Raw genomic sequence first — 18,473 nt, 5'->3', positions numbered from 1 at the left:
ACTTAGAAGGGTATTTGAAATTCCTAAAAACAAAGAAGTGAAATAAATCTGCTGTTCACATTTCTCCACAACATCATTTTGCTAGGTAAAGAATTATTTTCTTACCTATCATCTTTAAAAATGAAGTATACTGAAGCCCTGGTGGTCAAGTTCTCTCTTAAATCGTGAAAGATTTAGAAATCAGAAATTGGTTTCATAGCTCCTACCTTTACTCACCAGATATATGACAAGGCAATAGGGACTTAAGGGGTGTTCTCAACAATTGAAATACATTGACCTGGAACTTGAGGTCAAGGAAGGTGACATTTATGGAGCAACTATATAGGCATGCTACTTTGATGAACACTTTACATAAATGAGCTCATCCAATCCTCAGAATAAATTTGCAAAGTAAGTGTTAATATTCCTCATTTTACAGATAGGTAATCAGAGGCTCCACAAAGTTCAGTAACTCGACCTAGATTACACAGAGAGTATATGGAAGAGCCAAGATTCAAACTAGTTCTATCTGGTTCCAAAACATAATGATCTTTGCATTTTTTTCCTAATTTGTTATGTGAAATTAATTGTTTGACTTAGAAAAAAATGAAGAGATTTCTGTATTGTTTTTGATATTTCTGGGCTTCCACTTCTTAATCTATAAAATCTGTAATCTGTACAATAGAATGGTTCCCTTTCCAGTTCTATGAATTATCTCATAATTCTAACTTTATTGTCCATTAGGATGAAAATCAGATTCACAAAGAAGAAAATACTTGAGTATTTAGAGAAAACAATTTTTAAAAAATCTGACCTCCTCCCAGAAGGCTGTTACATTCTCCATCATTACATCTGTAGTTGTTAAGTTATACTCCAATGATTTATACTCTTGTTTTTGTAAGAAATCCTATTTACAAAAGAAAGGGGGAAAAAACATGTTGTGGGACTAGAATCACATTAATGCATTTCTACCTCTATTTTATACCATAATAGTGCTTCATCTTAGATTTGAATTTCAAGTAATAGTTTCTAAATGAAATAATTTTATAACAATGTTCTGAAAATAATTGGCAAAGTATGAGGATTCACTGTATTTTAAATGCACACTTTAAACATGATATTTTGTAAAACTTTTCATACGTTATAGTTTAACAAACAGATGATTCTTCCTTGTGCTATTACATGTTAACCTTAGGGTGATTTTAAAAAGCACCTGTGAATTACCACACCTCTGTGCTTCAATTCAACATTAGACAGAGAAAAAACTGTGTCCATCTTCATGCACCATCCTTATTAAAGGCATCATTAGCATCACTTCTTTGGGTTAAATTAAGGTATTCTAAACTCGATTAGAAACTGAATCACAGGAATTGTCAAAAGGAAAGTGGGAGCATAATGAAAAATGAAACCCATGCATCCTGAAATCTATCAAATAAGGTAATTTTAAAAAACCTGTACTTGCCTTGTTTTTTTACTTTCTTCTCTGCTCTTTTCTCTCTCAGTCTTTCACTCTCTCTCTCTCTTTTGGCTTTTCTCTCATTTTTTTCTCAGTTTTGAACTTTTAATATCTGTTTCTCTGTATCTGTGTTCCTGTTCAGTGGCTTTCTTTGTCTCTGTGAAGCTCGCTGCAGTATGTCTACTCTCTCTCTCTCTCTGTTTCTGTCTCTGACTCTCTTTCTCTTTCTCACACACAGATGTGGTAAGGTTAACGGTGGAAATAAGATTAAAGAGCTACTATGGGTGCAAGCTATATTCACTAATTTATCCAAATCACCGATCCCAAAGACACATTTTTTCAGCCGGTGACATAATTGAGGATGGGGCTGGGGAGAGATTGTGGCGAGCCTGAACCAGGGAACACAGACTCTTTCTGAGGGGGCAGCTGCTACAACTTGTGGGAAAAGAGGACCCCCGATTACTAGATATCCAAATTCTTCAAAAATGGTTGAAAACCTGATTGTGTGTGCATGTGCGTGTATGTGTGTGTGAGAGAGATATCTCCCAATTTTTAAATGCTGGCAACTAATTTGATTATTTTTTAATGAAAAGGTAAAAAAAAAAAAAAAAACAGGTCTATGGGCCAAAATTAAATCCACAGTTCACCATTTGCAATCTCTGGCCCTAATTAAATAATGGCAAAACTACCTAAAAATGGCTCACCCTTCATCCTTATTTTTATCTATGTCACAGTGACTTATTTCTGGGTTAAATATTTAAATAAATGCACGCTAATCTATTTATAAATTACAACCACATAGAAGTTCATCGTAGTGATTCAATTAGCATTATATCATTGAGTCTCATCACCAGAGAACTTTAGAATTTCTCTTCTAGCTGCCAGCTATATCAGCATTGCTGGGATTCTAAAGTAACTAATGTAGCATAAAATGTTATTCTTATCCATCATACTTTCCAGGAAAATGCTTGGAAAAGTTTAAGCTGACCATTCATAGTAGTAGCTGGAAAGTTTATCGCTTCCTTATAAATCTGTCACCATCTTTTCATACATTTGCTAAGTTCAAATCCACCAATCTGTTGATCCAAAATTGAGCAAAATATTGTTTCTGTACCTCAATAAAGTTCTGCAGAGTACAGAAACAATACTTTATTCAATTTTTTTTAACTGAAAAAAATCTCATAGGTCTTCATTTTATTTCACTAGGCTTTCATTAGAACATCTTTAGAACATCTGTAGATATTGAGAAAAAAAGTCCCATACATTAAATAGGTCTGAGACCAAGAATTCACCTCTAGAGAGTTTACCTATATGTTCTGAAATGCTGTGTAAGCATTGTATATGATGCATATAATTCTGGTACATTACCTGTATTTTGTTTATTGCTCCAAGCGAATCATACCATGTTTGAACAGCCCAAGGGAATTGCCGTGTAACTGCCATGCGCAGAACAATGCTGAATGAGATGGTCGTAAATATTTTTCGAAGGATGATTCCTTTGATCAGTGCATAGGGAAGCACAGATAAAAACACCACAAAGAACCCAGAGAAGAAGAAGGCTGAGCTGTTGAAGTATCTCACATAGGCTGCCTTCCGAGTCAGCTTTAGCTCCGTTCTATTAAAAAATACACAAATGATAAGACTTAGGTGTTATTCTATTTTTCAAATATCAAGCATCTTGAAACGCAGACTCTGAAAATGGGCTCTAGAGTTTTTCTGCCTGCCTTCTGCTTCTGATTCTACATTATATGAGTTGTATGACTTTGGATAAGGTACTTAACCTGTCTGGGCCTCAGTTATTTTATCTGAAAGGTAGATAGTAATGAACGTAAACTTTATTTTAAAATTGTTATTAAAATTTTAATTATTACTAGCATTGTTATTACATTATTTTATTCATTATTAACATTTTTCTTTATTCATTTCATTATTATTCATTTGGCATCTTTATTCATTTCATTATTAACTTGGAAAGATTAGTGAAATTTTGATAATTTTTTGTTTTCTGATGATTGGTGTTTTAAGTAATTGAGTGTGGAAATGAGGGCAATGCTGCAAAATTTCTTAACACTTTAGATATCCTAGCTTGGCTTTGGGAAACACTGCAGTAATATGATAAGTCACAGAAGACTGGTTCTAAAATCTTAGCATGTATAAAAATCACCTAGGAAGCTTGTTAAAAATACAGTCTTAGAGACTAAATGAGCCTATAGTAACATTCTACAATTTAACAAAAAGAAAACCCAATTTTAAAAATGGACAAAATATTTGAATAGACATTTCTCCAAAGAAGACATACATATGACCAGTAAGCACATGAAAAGACGCTCAACATCCTTGGCCATCAGGGAAACACAAATCAAAACCACAATAAGATACTACTTCCCACCCACTAGAATGACTATTATTTTTTTAAAAAACAGAACATAATAAGTGTTGGTGATGATGCAAAGAAATAGGAATCCTTATGCATTGCTAGTGGCACTGTAGAATGGTGCAACCACTGTGGAAATCAGTTAGGCGGCTTTTCAGAAAATAGAATTTCCATATGACTCAGAAATCCAACTTCTTGGCATATATCCTAAAAAACTGAATGCAGGGACAACATTTATGGCAGCATTATTCACAAAAGCCAATGATAGAAGCGACCCAAGTGCTCATCAACAGATGAATGGATAAACAAAATGTGGTATAACCATATGCTGGAATATTATTCAGCTGTAAAAAGGAATGAAATGCTGATGCATGCTACAATGTGAATTAAACTTGAAGACATCATGTTCAATGAAATAAGCTAGACAACAAAAGACAAATACTGTATGACCTCACGCATATGAAATGCCTACAGGGAGCAAACTACATAGAGACAGATGGTCGTTTATAGATTACCAGAGGCTGAGCATGAAGAGGGAGTAATAGCTTAATGGGTGAGTAGGTTCTGTTTGAGGTGGTAAAAAATAGGGGTAATGGATGCCAGTGATGGTAGCACAATATTGTGAATATAATTAATACTACTAAATTATAGAGTTGAATGTGGTTAAAATGGGAAATTTTGCACTGTGCATTTGTTACCATAACAAAAATATTTCCCCTTCAAAAAGAAGACAAGTGATTCTGTTGTAGGTAGTTCTAAAAAATGTGTGAGTAGATACCGTATCTTTTCTGTCACTTTCATAGTGACATATAGTTTAACTATTTAAAATCGTAAAATATTATACTTTCAATCTTCTAGTCTGAACTGCAAACGTGAACTATTTTTAACACACATATATAAGAGATTTAAATGCTTCAATAGGCAAAAAAAAAACAGGACTGCATGATGAGTCACAGTGGCTCAGGAGGCAGATTTCTCCTCTGCCATGCCGGAGACCCGGGTTTGACTACCAGTGCCTGTCCATGTAAAAAAAAAAAAAAAAAAACAGGAGTGCAGAGAGGCACATGTAGGGATTGGTGAGAACTGAAGACAATGCTGCCTTCAAACTCACTCCCACTCTTCAAGGAGCCAGAAAAATTGGAATCACTCATGATCCTCCCATTTAGCTCCTGTATACAGAAAGAGCACTGATGGGATAGACAAATAGAGGGTTCTGAAAGGACAAATAGAGGGTTCTGAAAGGAGAGAAACATTAACTATGCCATGGCTTAGTGTGGGGAGAGTGGGACGCGTGGCATTAGGGCACCAATCTCACTTGCTTGTATTATTCAAAAAAGCAATTCTTATTCTCAAGTGGTAGAACTCAGATAAATTATTAAAAAATAATAAATAAAACTAAACCAGAGCACACTGATAAATTAAGTGGAATTCAGTGTGCCTAACCTAGGCGTAATGTTCCCTGCTTTAATAAAATGGCATAGAAGACAAATTATGATTTCGTAATCTGACCTGAGTTTCATTCCTGCCAATTACTAGCTATGCCACTGTAAGCAGGTTGCCCTTCCTTCTGATTGGATAGAATCCACACCTTTAGAAGTGGATTGCGTCTGATCACTTGTAGCCTTGTTTCAAGATCTTTAAGATTCAGTGACAGCATAGTAGTGGCTCTGGAACTTAATCAGAATCTACAATGTTTCCATTCTTTTCAAGGAAAAAGAACAATATTGACTAGGTTGATAATAAAATAGAAACCACTGTTTATCAAATTTGTCAAAATTTGATGAAACATCTTAGAAACAGTCAAGAAAAATAGGAAGAAGAGGTAGCATAAGAAAAGTTCAAGAGCATTTATCAGAACCACACAGAAAGCAGTACTGCCCATAATAAAGTCACTAACGCCTTATGAGTCATCAAAATATTTGATCAGTTGCTTATAAAAAAAATGGAAAGTGACTTTATTACCAGGGGCAATGAAAAAGTAGTTTTGCAGGGAGCTTTGCACAACCTTTTGTCCCATTCAACACTCGCCCAGGCCAAGATAATCTCTCCTTTGAAGTGCATCCTGCAATCTCTTCTAGAACATTATATTTGCTCTGTTGAGTAGAAGCAATTCATGCTTTCCCATATTTATATCAGCACTTTCCAGCCTTTTCAGGTAGCAATTTCATTCCAGATAAAAGAACTGGATTATACAAGTTACAACTAAACATTTGCTGCTATAATTGGTCAAACAGAAATACGAGTAGAAAGGATGGATTTCATATTTTGAGGAAGGAGGGAAAAAAAACAAAGTTAAGAAATGTCAGCATCAAGAACAACCTAGACTTGAGTCTATCATAAGGCCTGAGAAAACCAGATTTTCTGACAACTTCCTCAAGAGCTTTGCTTATTGGTGTAAAAGTGAACCCAAGAAGACAAATGTTGTTGAGCACTCACTGTTAATGAATAAAAATAATAATAAACTTCTACCAACTAAACAATTCCCCCAATATCTTTAAGGATGTTTCTGGGAAGAAAATTCAATCCCTTTCCTGAATTTGTCTTGAAAGGCATAATAAGAACAGATGACCAATAAGTATGTTTGGGAAACAAATATTCTTTTACTCTTTTTATTTACATGGCAAAGGACTTAACATTTCAGCATTTCTTTGTTTTTCCAATCACACACCTGCAGCTCACTTACCATTGTCTACTGGAATCAGCAGCCAGAAATTCTGACAACTCATACTTACATCATCCAAAAAGGTATGCTTCTTTTAGCATATTTTTTCCTTGTGAAACTCTCATATAATCTATGTCCTGAAATTATTGGTCCCTTTTAACAGACTTCCTTGACACAGTATATCCATCCTCATCAAGTCTCTTAGAACCTTTTGTGATTGCTGTTCATAGAATCTGACTAAATAAAAATAGTTTCATGGCCACAGAAATGTCCTGGCTTAAATTTTGCCCAAGATTAGCTCAGTAATCATATCTCAGCCTGTACTGTACCTCTCAGCTCCATATAATCTTTACTAATCAGTGAAAGAAAGGACATCTGAGGTGAAGCAAGACTGGAGAAGTGCCAAGTACTGATTCTTCTGCATGAGGGGCTTTTATTACTTGAATCAACATCTTTTCAAGTGGTGGGTTAGAGGAGCACAATTTATGGATAGTACACTGACTCATTATACCTAATTTAAGGAAGAACAACCATTTTAAACAGAGGGTTTTTTTATTTGTCATGAGACATAATTCATCAATTAATGACATATTGAGAGTCTTTTTTTCATTTGGCTCAGAATGGTATACATATTACTCGGACAGGTCCATAATGTTTCAATCAGTTTCCAGCACCAGAATCATTATTTTTATCAAATAAAATATATTAAGCAGCTATAAATACATATGAGAGATTCCTAATGTAACAATATCCTTATAGAGAAAATTAACATATATGATCAGCTAACCAAAGTTATAACCCATGAAAATAATGATTTTATGCAACTAATGCATGAATATTGACATCACTTGATACAATTGTTTGATTTTCAGGAACCTCAATTTGAGCTGTAAGTCTACTGTGGCACACACATTTTTAAAATAGAAATTGCTATAGATATGGAAATTGCTGGAATGACTTACTGTCTGAAATTTTCAATCATTTTTTCCATTGCTTCCTCCCAGCAGTATGCTTTGACAGATTGAATATTTTCAATCATTTCTGAGGTGATCACAAGTCTTTCATTGATCTTTCCAGCTCTCTGATCTCTGTAAATAGATATATATATAGATAGATGATAGATAGATAGATAGATAGATAGATAGATAGATAGATAGATAGATAGATAGATGATAGATAGATAAATAGACAGATTAATAGATAGATAATATAATATTTAGTAAAAATAAGTCAAATTATTCACTAAGAATTGCTCAAGCTCTTAAGAAAGATGACTTTTTAAAATTTAATAGATGGGCATGCATTTTAATATCAAATAGATGGTAACAAAAATAATAGCTACCTTTTTTAGTCAATGCTTCTTATGTGCCAGACACTGTATTAGACTCATCCCATGCACTGTCCCTATTCCTTATGACGCTTCAGGATAGATGTTGGTATCTCAGTGAGGTGAAGTGACCTGACTAAGGTCACATAAGTAATGAGTGTGTGATCTGGGATTCAAGCCATGAGCTGACTCCAGAGTATGTGCAGTTTCTGTCATGCTCTAGCTGAGGAACTCTAGAAGTCTTCTGCCATAACAGTGACTGGCATCATAGTTTCATGCTGTAAGTAAAAGTAACTAAAGCTTTGATGTAATGACCCATGTACCAGAATAAGAGAGAGCCAATAAACTCTACACAAAATGTATGCATTCTTTCAGTTCACATAAATAATTTAATCATTTTACCTAAATCTTATGATACATAAAAATGAACTAAATTTTACCCTTTTATAGGCATATAATCTTTGACAATATAGATTGATATACGAAGTATTATTTACACCATTAAAATAACTCCTTTTTCATGAAACCCAGCAAATTATGGTTCAATGAGTGTATAAAGAAAAAATTTTGAAAATGTGATCGACAACACTTTCAAGCTTGAAAATAGGTTTTTAACCTGTATTTCATCATCATTCTTCCAAACCCAGCTTGAAAAATGGCGAGGATGATCAGGACACCAAGTCCACTGAAGGCAGAGGCCTGCAGCAAATCCCAGATCAGTCCCATCAGCAGTGCCACTTGTAAAGGAGCGATCCACACGAAATGTGCCAATGCAAGTCCCTGCACAATAAAATCACGCAAAAACAAATGTCGTTGTGTCTGCTATCCCCCAAAACAAGCAAACACATGTATACAAAAGAATAGTGAAAACATACTGAGCTGAGATACTCACACACTTTGATAATTTTCGCCAAAATCTAGGCTTTCATTACACAGTGGATAAATGTTCAACACATAGACAAAGATTCCCCAAGGAACGAATTTCAAGACACTGCATTTTGGGGTATATTTGTGTGTTTTTATTCAGGAACTAAGATCAGATGTCTTAATAACTGTCAATGATTGCTTCTATTTGAATAAAGCAAAAAGCACGGTATAGACCGTAAGGGTACAAAGGGGTCTCCAGAATTGCAAAATACACATAAGCAGAATGAATGTACACTCAATTCAGCAGTAATTTATTTAATACTAGCTGTGGATCCATATTATGTGTTAAATACTGATAATGTAAAGATAAATAACACACATTATCTCTCCTCAAGAACCTTGACATTTATTTGTGGTATAAGACAGCACTGAGCAAGAATTACTCAGAGTATCAAATTCAGCCACAACTAATTTGAAGTATTAAAGGGAAGCATGGTCTTGTAAGAATTAAATTTTGAAGAACCTTACTAAACACATGGCAAGCTGAGGCACTTTTGAGTTGGCACCTTTGTCTATGGTTTGGCATTTGTGGGTTATTTGCTTTCTCATTTTTCTGTAACAGGGAATGTAGAAAGGAGTATGATTGAACCACTTATTACTTTTATAATCCCAACAAATTTGGGATTATATTTTTTATAACAATAATAAATAAAAGATTAAATCAGTTGGTACATACTTCATCAAATTTGTTCAGATTGTTGGAAAGGAGACTAACAAGTTGTCCAATGCTTATTTTATCTAGAACACGGCTTGACAGTTTTAATGTCTAAAAGGGAAAAAAAGGACGTTAGATGAAGTCAACAAACTGAAGACAAATATACCTAAAAGTAATATTAAAATACGACAGTTGAATTAGGTTACTATGCATGCATTTTTAAGTAATGGTAATTAAAATTATTTTATGCACATCTAATTTGGTATCTTCTCAGGTTTACATACATTTCTCTTAACAGCACGTACTATACAGCAGAAGTTTCGTGTTTCATTTTTCAACATCTAGAGAGTAGTAATTATGTTCTCTCCTCCACAAAGACAATGATATTGTACTTAAATATGCATTTATTTAGTATGTTTTTGTTTTGTTCTGTTTTTATGAAAGATAGTACCAAAGTCAGTGAAATTTTAGATTAAAACCTTGGACTTAAATTTTTCATGCAGTTCTATAATAATTCTACTGAAAGTAAAATTACTGTCAAGATCAATAAAATTATATTATGAACAAGTGAGTCATCAATAATTTTGTGAAAATTATATTTTAACAATAGAAAATCCTTAAATTTTACAAAGAAAAATATGATGATTTCTTGTGTATGCAAATAGAATTAATTGTTAAGTAGATAAATTAACTATTATTATGAAAGATCACAGTCCTATCTTGTCTGTATAATTTAATAAGAGTTGATTTGCATTAGATGACTTTGATTGGAAAATACGCACTTAATACTTATTTCAATTCAATTCTTCATTTATTAAGCAATTGGTAGATGCAAATCACTGTACTTGATGCTTCACAGATTATTATTAATATTTATTAAAATATAAATCTTACCTCAAAGTAACATAGTACACAAATAACTACAATATGTTATGATTAATGAGCTAAAGAAAGTATAAAATAGTAGGGGGTTAAGGTAAAGATCATTTATCTGATTAGAAAAATCTGAAAAGATTTTATTGAGGACGTAGAATCTGTGATGGGTCTTGACTAATGAGTAGGTTTTAGCTAAGCAGAGAGAGGAAGGAAGTGAGGCAGTTAATTCCAATACTTTACCAATACTTTGCCACAGGAATATGAAGGGAAAGAATCCACTGAGCTGTGTTAACACATGACTTAATAGCAGGCCCAGCCTCAGATGACTTTGAGTTCTCCATGGGGCTTAACATAGAGCTATAAGCACAGTAAGCACTTGGTGAATATTTGTTGATTTTAGTTAATATTCTATATGTTTGAAATTCATAGGGAGGCAGATTGAATTTGGTTTGTATTGCGATTCATTATTTAAAGTATAATTTGAATGCATCACATTTGATGATTTTGGAACAAAAGTAAAGGGTGCTTGGTTACAAAACCTGGCACATTGCAGGAAAGCTTACTGACTGCCTGCCATGTGGATAACACTGGGCAGTTATTGGACAGGGTGAACCTGAGAAGAGCCAAGACAAGGCTGCGTTTAGGAACTAAAACAGGGCCATGTGGAGATGCCCATTGCCTTCACTGGTGGTGATGTCAATGAAGGACACAGGCATGGCTAGAGGTGGGTAAGAACACAGATAATTAATGCGGAGAAAAAAGACAAACACAATAGTGTCTAACTTTTCATTAGTGCATTCAGAGTCAGAAAGCATTTATAATGCTATTTTTTTGTGCTAAATGCTACATATGGACTTATTTACAAACTAATTTGCTCCTTATTTGATTTCACTTCCCCTTTAGCCTACAGCACTTCATGCTTCTCTTTTCCTGTGTAACATAGCTGTATGACTTTAATTTTGGTGTTTATTTTATTTTATTTAATAGTTGGCAAACCCTTTATTTCAAGGATTGTACTTTATCTATCTTAGAATTTTTGAAACAGTGTTTGTGCAATATTCTATAATTTTTAGGTCTTAATTTCCTCATCCATAAAATAAGAATGATAGTTCCTCTATATAGAGTTTTGGGGAGGATCAAATGAGATAGTATACCTAAATCTCTTCGAAGCATGGCAAAGAAATCATTAGCTATTAGTACCATTATGATAGTATGCATTTTTTTATAAATTTAACAGATTTAAACTTTGATAGCCAAGTTGTATAGATTCTACCTTCCACCTAATGTGTAATAACTTATTTGCTTATGTAAATTTCCAGATCAAAATAAATTTTTTGTTGATATACCACGCATGTTTTCCTGATACTTGTAAACTATGTGAGTTCAACCATAGTGAGCTGATTAAACTATGGACTCCATTTTTTTCTTCTGCCTCCACAAAAGCCTTTTTTGAATAATAAAATGGCTATCAATGTTTTATAATACAATTGACCTTGCATGTATGTTATATAGAACTATTACAGGTTATTTGCTAGAGGTGGATTTCAGAGCCATGGACCTTATAATTTTTTTACACAGGGAAAGAAAAATAAAAAAGAAGAAGGATAAAGCCATAAACAAATGATTCAATTAAAACAGTTTTCTATAATGACTTGGTAGATCCATGCAGTCACCGATGATACTGAGTCAGTTTGGTGGGAAAAGACACACTGAAATGGCTTTAAATTCAATTTGTAAGGTAGTTAAGTCTTAGGCTGATTTCACCTAAATTATGCTTCAGTAACATGGGCTCTTGCCAAGACAGTACATGCAGAAAAGTGGTTTAAGTTCTAATACTGCAATGCATGGCTGTTCCAAAAATTTTTAATTTGCAGGACTCACAAGATGAGAAAAATTCAACTTAAAATAAGGTAGTGGATACCTCCTGCCATGTTACAACTAGTTAAGATGGAAACTTTTATTTCAGCGTTCTCATTAACAATTACATATTATATTCTTGTTATTGAACATAAAGATGCATGGTATTTTACCATGAAATGATATTTTGGTAATCCCTTCTATGCAGATTGAGTCATTTTAACATGGAATCATGGATTCCAAAAAAGTGACAAAAACAAAAAGGAAACCTTTAATCAAGGCAGTTTATAGAAGATGCTTAGTAATTATCTGATGTGAATTGAGTTATCAAGGAAAATTAGAAATGTTAATTATTCCTGCCATTTAATTCACTGGCATCCGTTACCAAATTGACATCAACATTTATTCCTTACTTGTATCGGCCTAATTTATAGCATTTAAAACATGACACCACTACAGGTATCATGGAGACTGTGCAAGGAAGTATTACCTTCTTATAAATCAAACTAAACATTGCTATTCTCATCTGCATTCCAATGTGATGTAGGCCAAAAATGGCTGGGTGCAAGAGCAGCGTCCTCACAACGAACAGAAGGCATAGACCTATGCCGAGGTAAATTGCAATGGAGCGTTCCACCTTGTTATCTGGGTCATAGGAAGCTATGATTCTTCCCAGTAAGAGAGGCTGTACTGCTTTGGTGACTTCCTGCACAAAAGGAAAAACAAAGAAAGTAAATTTCACTTTTCTTTCTTAAAAAGGTCTCACAATTTCAACCTGAGAAATTTCTTTTCTAACAGAGGACTTGAAATAGGCTTACAGAGAGGATCATACCCCATATGAAACATCTAGCATTATTTTTTAATGTCTGAATACATTGAAATAAGATTTGATTTTTGGTCATAGAAAAATCATTTGGAGATAAGTTTATGTATAAGATGAATGTCTGAATTTTTTTACTAGAAAGTGAATAGTAGCTGTAAAGTAAAGGTGTGGCTTCTGTAATGGTTTATTAGTTATTAACATATACCTAGCACTAACAGTTCATCAAATATGTTACGCTTGATTTCCATGACAACTTTAAGAGTCAGAGTTGGCATTATTATACCCACTGAAGTCAAAGAGACCAATGGGTTGATGTAATTTCAAAATAGGAATTTCAGTCACATTTTGAGCAATGGCATTATCTCCAGAATGAACACAGCTTGTCAAGGCAACCATGGAAAGGGGAGCTAGCAACAGGAAGAGAGGAAAATGCCAGTACCAGGGGCATGGAAAGTCGGCCACCTCAGATGCCATTCCATTCCCAGTCTAGAGCAGGCATGGACTTCAAGGAAGGAGATTTCCAGCAAACTCAAACTTCATACCAGTATTCAATGGTTCATCAAGTTCTCAAAAGCCTGTGAGTCAGTGAGGGAGGACCAACATTGTGTTTCCCAAATCCACTTATCAGGGTCCTTAATTGACTACTCAACCACTTTTCCCATCAAATATATTACCACTTAAGTATGTAGGAATAGATTTGAATCCAGATTGTCTAGCTCTTATCCATCTTGCTAAATTGCCTTCAAAAGAGAAAGACACAAAAATCCCAGTTTTGCTTTATGATGGCCAAGTGAAATTGGGATCTGAGACTAAAATGCTGAAGGGAAATGATGGTATGCTAATTGATTCCATTTCAAATTTTCATTTCCAAGTTTGATTGGTCCCCTAGTATTGCTCAACAGTACTCTCTCTCATCACTTAATGTGCTTATTTTTCATTCCCACACTATCTTTTCTATAAAGAGTGGCCATACTTTTCTGTGTCGGCTTCATCTCCTTACATCCTCACGAGGAATCCTAGCCTATATAGAGCCGTAATTGAATGACCCCTGACTTGGCATAGCTGTTCATTCTGTATTTTATATGCAATAGTTCATTTCAAATTAACTGTTTAGACCAAGGCTCTGAGTGTAACAAAAGAAGATTCAAACCTTTAAAAAAAAAGTTTCCAAATTGATTACAAACATGGAATAACATAGTTCTTTCACCTCACATAGCCATATTTTAAATATAAGTTTGAATTATAGCAACATATAAAGTGCTGATAAGAAAACTGCCAACCTCTTACCCAGATATTACATGTCAAAAATTTGCCATATCTGCTGAAGAGAAATGTTTAAACAAAAATGTTTTTGCTTAACATTAAAATATGTTAAACAAAAAGAGATTTTATAAAAAAATAAATAAGTGCATAAATTACAACTTATTGGTGTGTATATTTTATGCAAGCTTCGTGCCTCTATTAAAGGTGTATGCATCCTTAGAATATATATATATTATGTTTTAAAGGTTTTAAATTTTACATAAATGATATCATACCATGCTTTTTGCAACATTTTCAAACTTAACATTGTGTCTTTGAAGCTTATCTCCCTTGATACTTGTGTAGTTACCCCCTTTATTCTAAGAACTGTTTAACATTCCACCCTGTGAATAAGTCAGGTTATTTGCCCATTATCCTACTTTAGGATTGTTTCCACTTTTAAGCTATTAAAATCAGTACCAGCACTGATCTGGCCATTTTTACAATATTCCATATATATATATATATGTGCCAAACTTTCTCAAGAATAGATAAGTGTATTTCAAAATAATTCCATAAGTTAGGCAAATGTACAGCTAGGATAAATCTTGGATTTCAAATGACACGTATAAATATATTCACACTAAGAATATAATTTTTCATAGTGTGTTTACAGTGACAATATTTTGTCTTCAAAATGATTTTTGATTAATATTTTACCCAGAAATTCTTCTATATTATTTTGTTCCTCATAGAAAAATGTCAGTGCCACACTTGCTTTGATATAGTTTTCCATTTGTAGTGGATTTGCACTTGATTTAAATGCCCTTTTCAGTTGTGGTTAAGGGTACTGGATTTCAATGCAAGATGCGAAGGAAGAAGGAGCACTGGTGTTTTCTATGCATACCCATACCAGATGAAGCATCATTTATTCTTTAATGTATGACAATGACTGGAAGGGTATGAATCATGAATGCTATTCTTCAAGTCATTGCTATGTCATGATTTCACATAAATACCTTTTCTAGAGCTCATTCTCCTCTCTTTTTCCCTTCTGACACACGTGTTTGTGCGTGTGTGTGTGTGTATACATATATATATGTATTTAACCTGATAGAATATCACAAGATTTAGAACCATTGATAAACAACCACATTTACAAAAAAGTATATAAATATCTATCAGAAACTCCTAACTATGGAATGCAAAAAGGAGCATTCTGTGAAAAAAGAGAAATACTTTAGCAATTGAACTGTAACAGAATTTTTAAGAGTTAGAAATGTACAGTCTTACAGTATGTTTTTTCCCTTTTGAGCAATTTGAACTAAACTCCCTGTCATTGAGTCTCACTATGTTTTTCCACAACCTATCATTTCTATCACAAGAGATGAGTTTGCTGGTTTGGTTGCAATTTATAACAAAATAAATAGAATTTGTATTAATCTGAATGCACATTTATTATACTGTCTTTACTACATTAGTTGTCATCTTGCCTCAACCAAACGAGGAAATATTCCTATCATCAAACAATAATGACTATTTTTCACAAAGACCCTGGTAGTAACAGCCTGGGCAGACACATGTGCAGAGGGGAAAAAAATGCAGTTTCTTTTTGGTAGAGAAAATTCCAATAATAGAAGGATTTGCAAACAACAAACCAACACAAACATCACCACAACACAGAACTATTAACATTCAAGGACAAAATCAGCACCTCAAGCCTCTCTCTTCTATGGTTTTCACTAATCTGTTTTAAGTATGTTCTCTTAATATTTACAATGGAACCATTTACAGATATCACCTGATTTTTTTTTATTTGGAAAGGAAAACAATGGTAGTTGATACCCAGATTAATCTAGGAAATAAAATCCTTTACAAAAATTATCCCTGGAATGACTGGGAAAAATATAGTCCTATATTCTTGGTTTGTGAATGCTGCCTGTTCCGTTTGCTGGGACTGTTTCCAGAGTCACAAGAAACTCTCTGATTTGCCTCTATATGAAATAGTATAAGCAAACTGAAGCTTGAAAGTATAAAGAGGGGAACATAATTTTTTGAAAATGCGATTAAAATATTATATTAGTTTTTGTTAGATATAAATAAAGATGGAGCTCACTTAACTCTTCTAGCTCAGATAATAGGTACTATACCAATTTTTAGCCAGTGTGACAGTGAAATAAAAAAGTAATTCAAAGTTATGAAACTTGCATTCTTATCCCAGTATGTTATCCACACTCTCCGTGTCACCTTAGGCAGTTCTTCCTCTGGAGTTTTCCTCACAGATAAACTGAGGCATAGAGCAAGCTAATCTTGAAGGCCTCCTCCAGCGCTAATATTTCTGAATATATGATCTGAGTCTGGAGAATCCCATGGCCCACATCCTCCAATGTGAAGGATGTTTGCTACTCAGAGGGATGCAGGAGACAGTATGAGTTCAGGGAGTATCTTTGTAGAGAGGTTCAGGTTAGTAAACAAATCAAGCTATTGCATTCTTGGTGGGCATAATCTTGGGTCTCCACTCACTCAGAGAAAAATTAGTTGGCCTGAACATACTTCCTTGGAGATATATCTGGGATGTCATGGGATCCTCTGGGCCAGAGGTCAATGTCACTGGGGATAATTATATAAATCCTTTAACCATACATACCTAGGTATGTATGTTTTATGTACATACCTAGGACGGGGTCAGATTTTTCTAGTGATGAGGAAATCAGCTTCTGCTGAAAATTCAGACCATGAAGGAAAAAGTTAAAGTGAAAATAGAAAACACAACTCGGGCTTCCAATTGAATTTAACTAATTAATTCTCAGGTAACTACTTTAAAATTATAGAATAAGGCCCAAAGCATAGTTGTTTCTAACACAGGGTGAGTGACTAGTTGAAGAACTTCTAAAGTTATATTGTTCTCTATCGTGTATAGTCATTTAATATTAAAATCCCCATCACTGTCCCTGCTTGCTTTAAATACACTTTAGGTGTCTTCATCCTAGGAATACTAGGATGATTTAATATTGAGAAACTAATTAATAGAATATCAATGAATTATAGAAGAACCCATGATCATCTCCACAAAAATGGAAAAGGAATCTGATAAAATTCGATATTTATTTCTAATTAATGTTCTGAGTAAACTTAAATATAAGGATATTTTATTAACCTGAGAAAGAATTTCTCCCTCAAAACAACAGTCAGCCCCATCATTATAAAACTAGAAGCATTACCTTTTGAGTCAGGAAAGCAACAAGGCTGAGAATGCTGATTGTTACATTATTATCACTTTTCTGGGACTTCCAGCTAGAGCTACTCAACAAGAAAGACGATTGAGATACGAATACTTGAAAGAAGAAGTGAAAAGTATCATTATCTGCACAGAATATAATTGTCTGATAACAAATTCAAGTGACTCAAGAGTTTGATAGGTACAGGTTTCAATAAATATACTAAAAAAATAGATTCCTATATATCAAGCATAATAATTAAATAAGTATCCCATGTACAGCTATAACATAAAAGATACATTGTAACACTAATAATAGATGATCACATATGATATTATGTAAAATATTACTGAGATATATTTAAAAGTCTCAAACAAATGGAGAGACAAACTTTCTAAAAAGAAAATCTTAATATCGCAAAGATTACATTCCCTTCAGATTTATTTTATAAGATTATGCAATCCTCATCAAAATCCCAATGGGTTTTTGGAATTGAATTTTCCGCACCATAAGAGCAAGGATGTCTCTTAATTTTTGTAACGAGTCCAGCACCATGCACATTATCAAGTATAGTATATGCACTCAGCAAATATTTGTTGAATCAATACATAGCATGATTCTAATTTGGAAGAAAATGAGAGAATAATAAAAAAAACATTTGAGGAGTAATGTATGAGAGAGTTTACATTATTGAATATTAACTCATGTTGTAAAGTTATAAGAATATATGGCATAACAAAGAAGTAGATTTATCTGGAAATCCGGGAACAGATCCAAGAATATGCAATAATTTAATACATGATGAAATGTAGCATTTAATTCAGTGGAGAAATTGGATACTCATCTTTGAAAAATTAGATTTCTATTACATTTATACTCAGAAATAAATTCCAAATGAATTAGATACTTAATTTTGAAAGACAAAATAATAAAAATATAGACAAATGCTTACATAAAATTTGGATGGAAAGGGTCTTCGTAATAGTCTGAAGTCAAAAGCAGAAAGAATGAAAAAGTTGGAAAGGTTTGACAGTAAAGAAAAAAATTTAAAAGTTCTGATTTAAAAAAACTAAACCA

General features: G+C 33.6%; 1 protein-coding gene across 3 annotated transcripts in view; it reads right to left on the bottom strand.

Moving 5' to 3' along the window:
- The window catches only part of CFTR (CF transmembrane conductance regulator), a 192,751-nt gene that overhangs the window by 126,065 nt on the left and 48,213 nt on the right, over window positions 1-18,473 (bottom strand). For 2 of the 3 annotated variants that reach the window (XM_077116506.1, XM_077116591.1), the window contains 6 exons: window positions 12,604-12,819; window positions 9,402-9,491; window positions 8,415-8,578; window positions 7,434-7,559; window positions 2,804-3,050; window positions 794-886 (listed from right to left, as the gene is read on the bottom strand). In XM_077116506.1, the coding sequence (XP_076972621.1) occupies window positions 794-886; window positions 2,804-3,050; window positions 7,434-7,559; window positions 8,415-8,578; window positions 9,402-9,491; window positions 12,604-12,819 (936 nt within the window). Of the gene's footprint in view, window positions 1-793; window positions 887-2,803; window positions 3,051-7,433; window positions 7,560-8,414; window positions 8,579-9,401; window positions 9,492-12,603; window positions 12,820-13,375; window positions 14,195-18,473 lie in introns of those variants that run through there. The other variant, XM_077116678.1, reaches the window with a different exon arrangement.

Source organism: Tamandua tetradactyla, chromosome 1 (assembly GCF_023851605.1).
Source record: "Tamandua tetradactyla isolate mTamTet1 chromosome 1, mTamTet1.pri, whole genome shotgun sequence".
In the NCBI taxonomy this organism is placed as follows: domain Eukaryota; kingdom Metazoa; phylum Chordata; class Mammalia; order Pilosa; family Myrmecophagidae; genus Tamandua; species Tamandua tetradactyla.
Note: the sequence above shows the minus strand (reverse complement) of the source record. Positions and strands in the feature narration are given on the sequence as shown.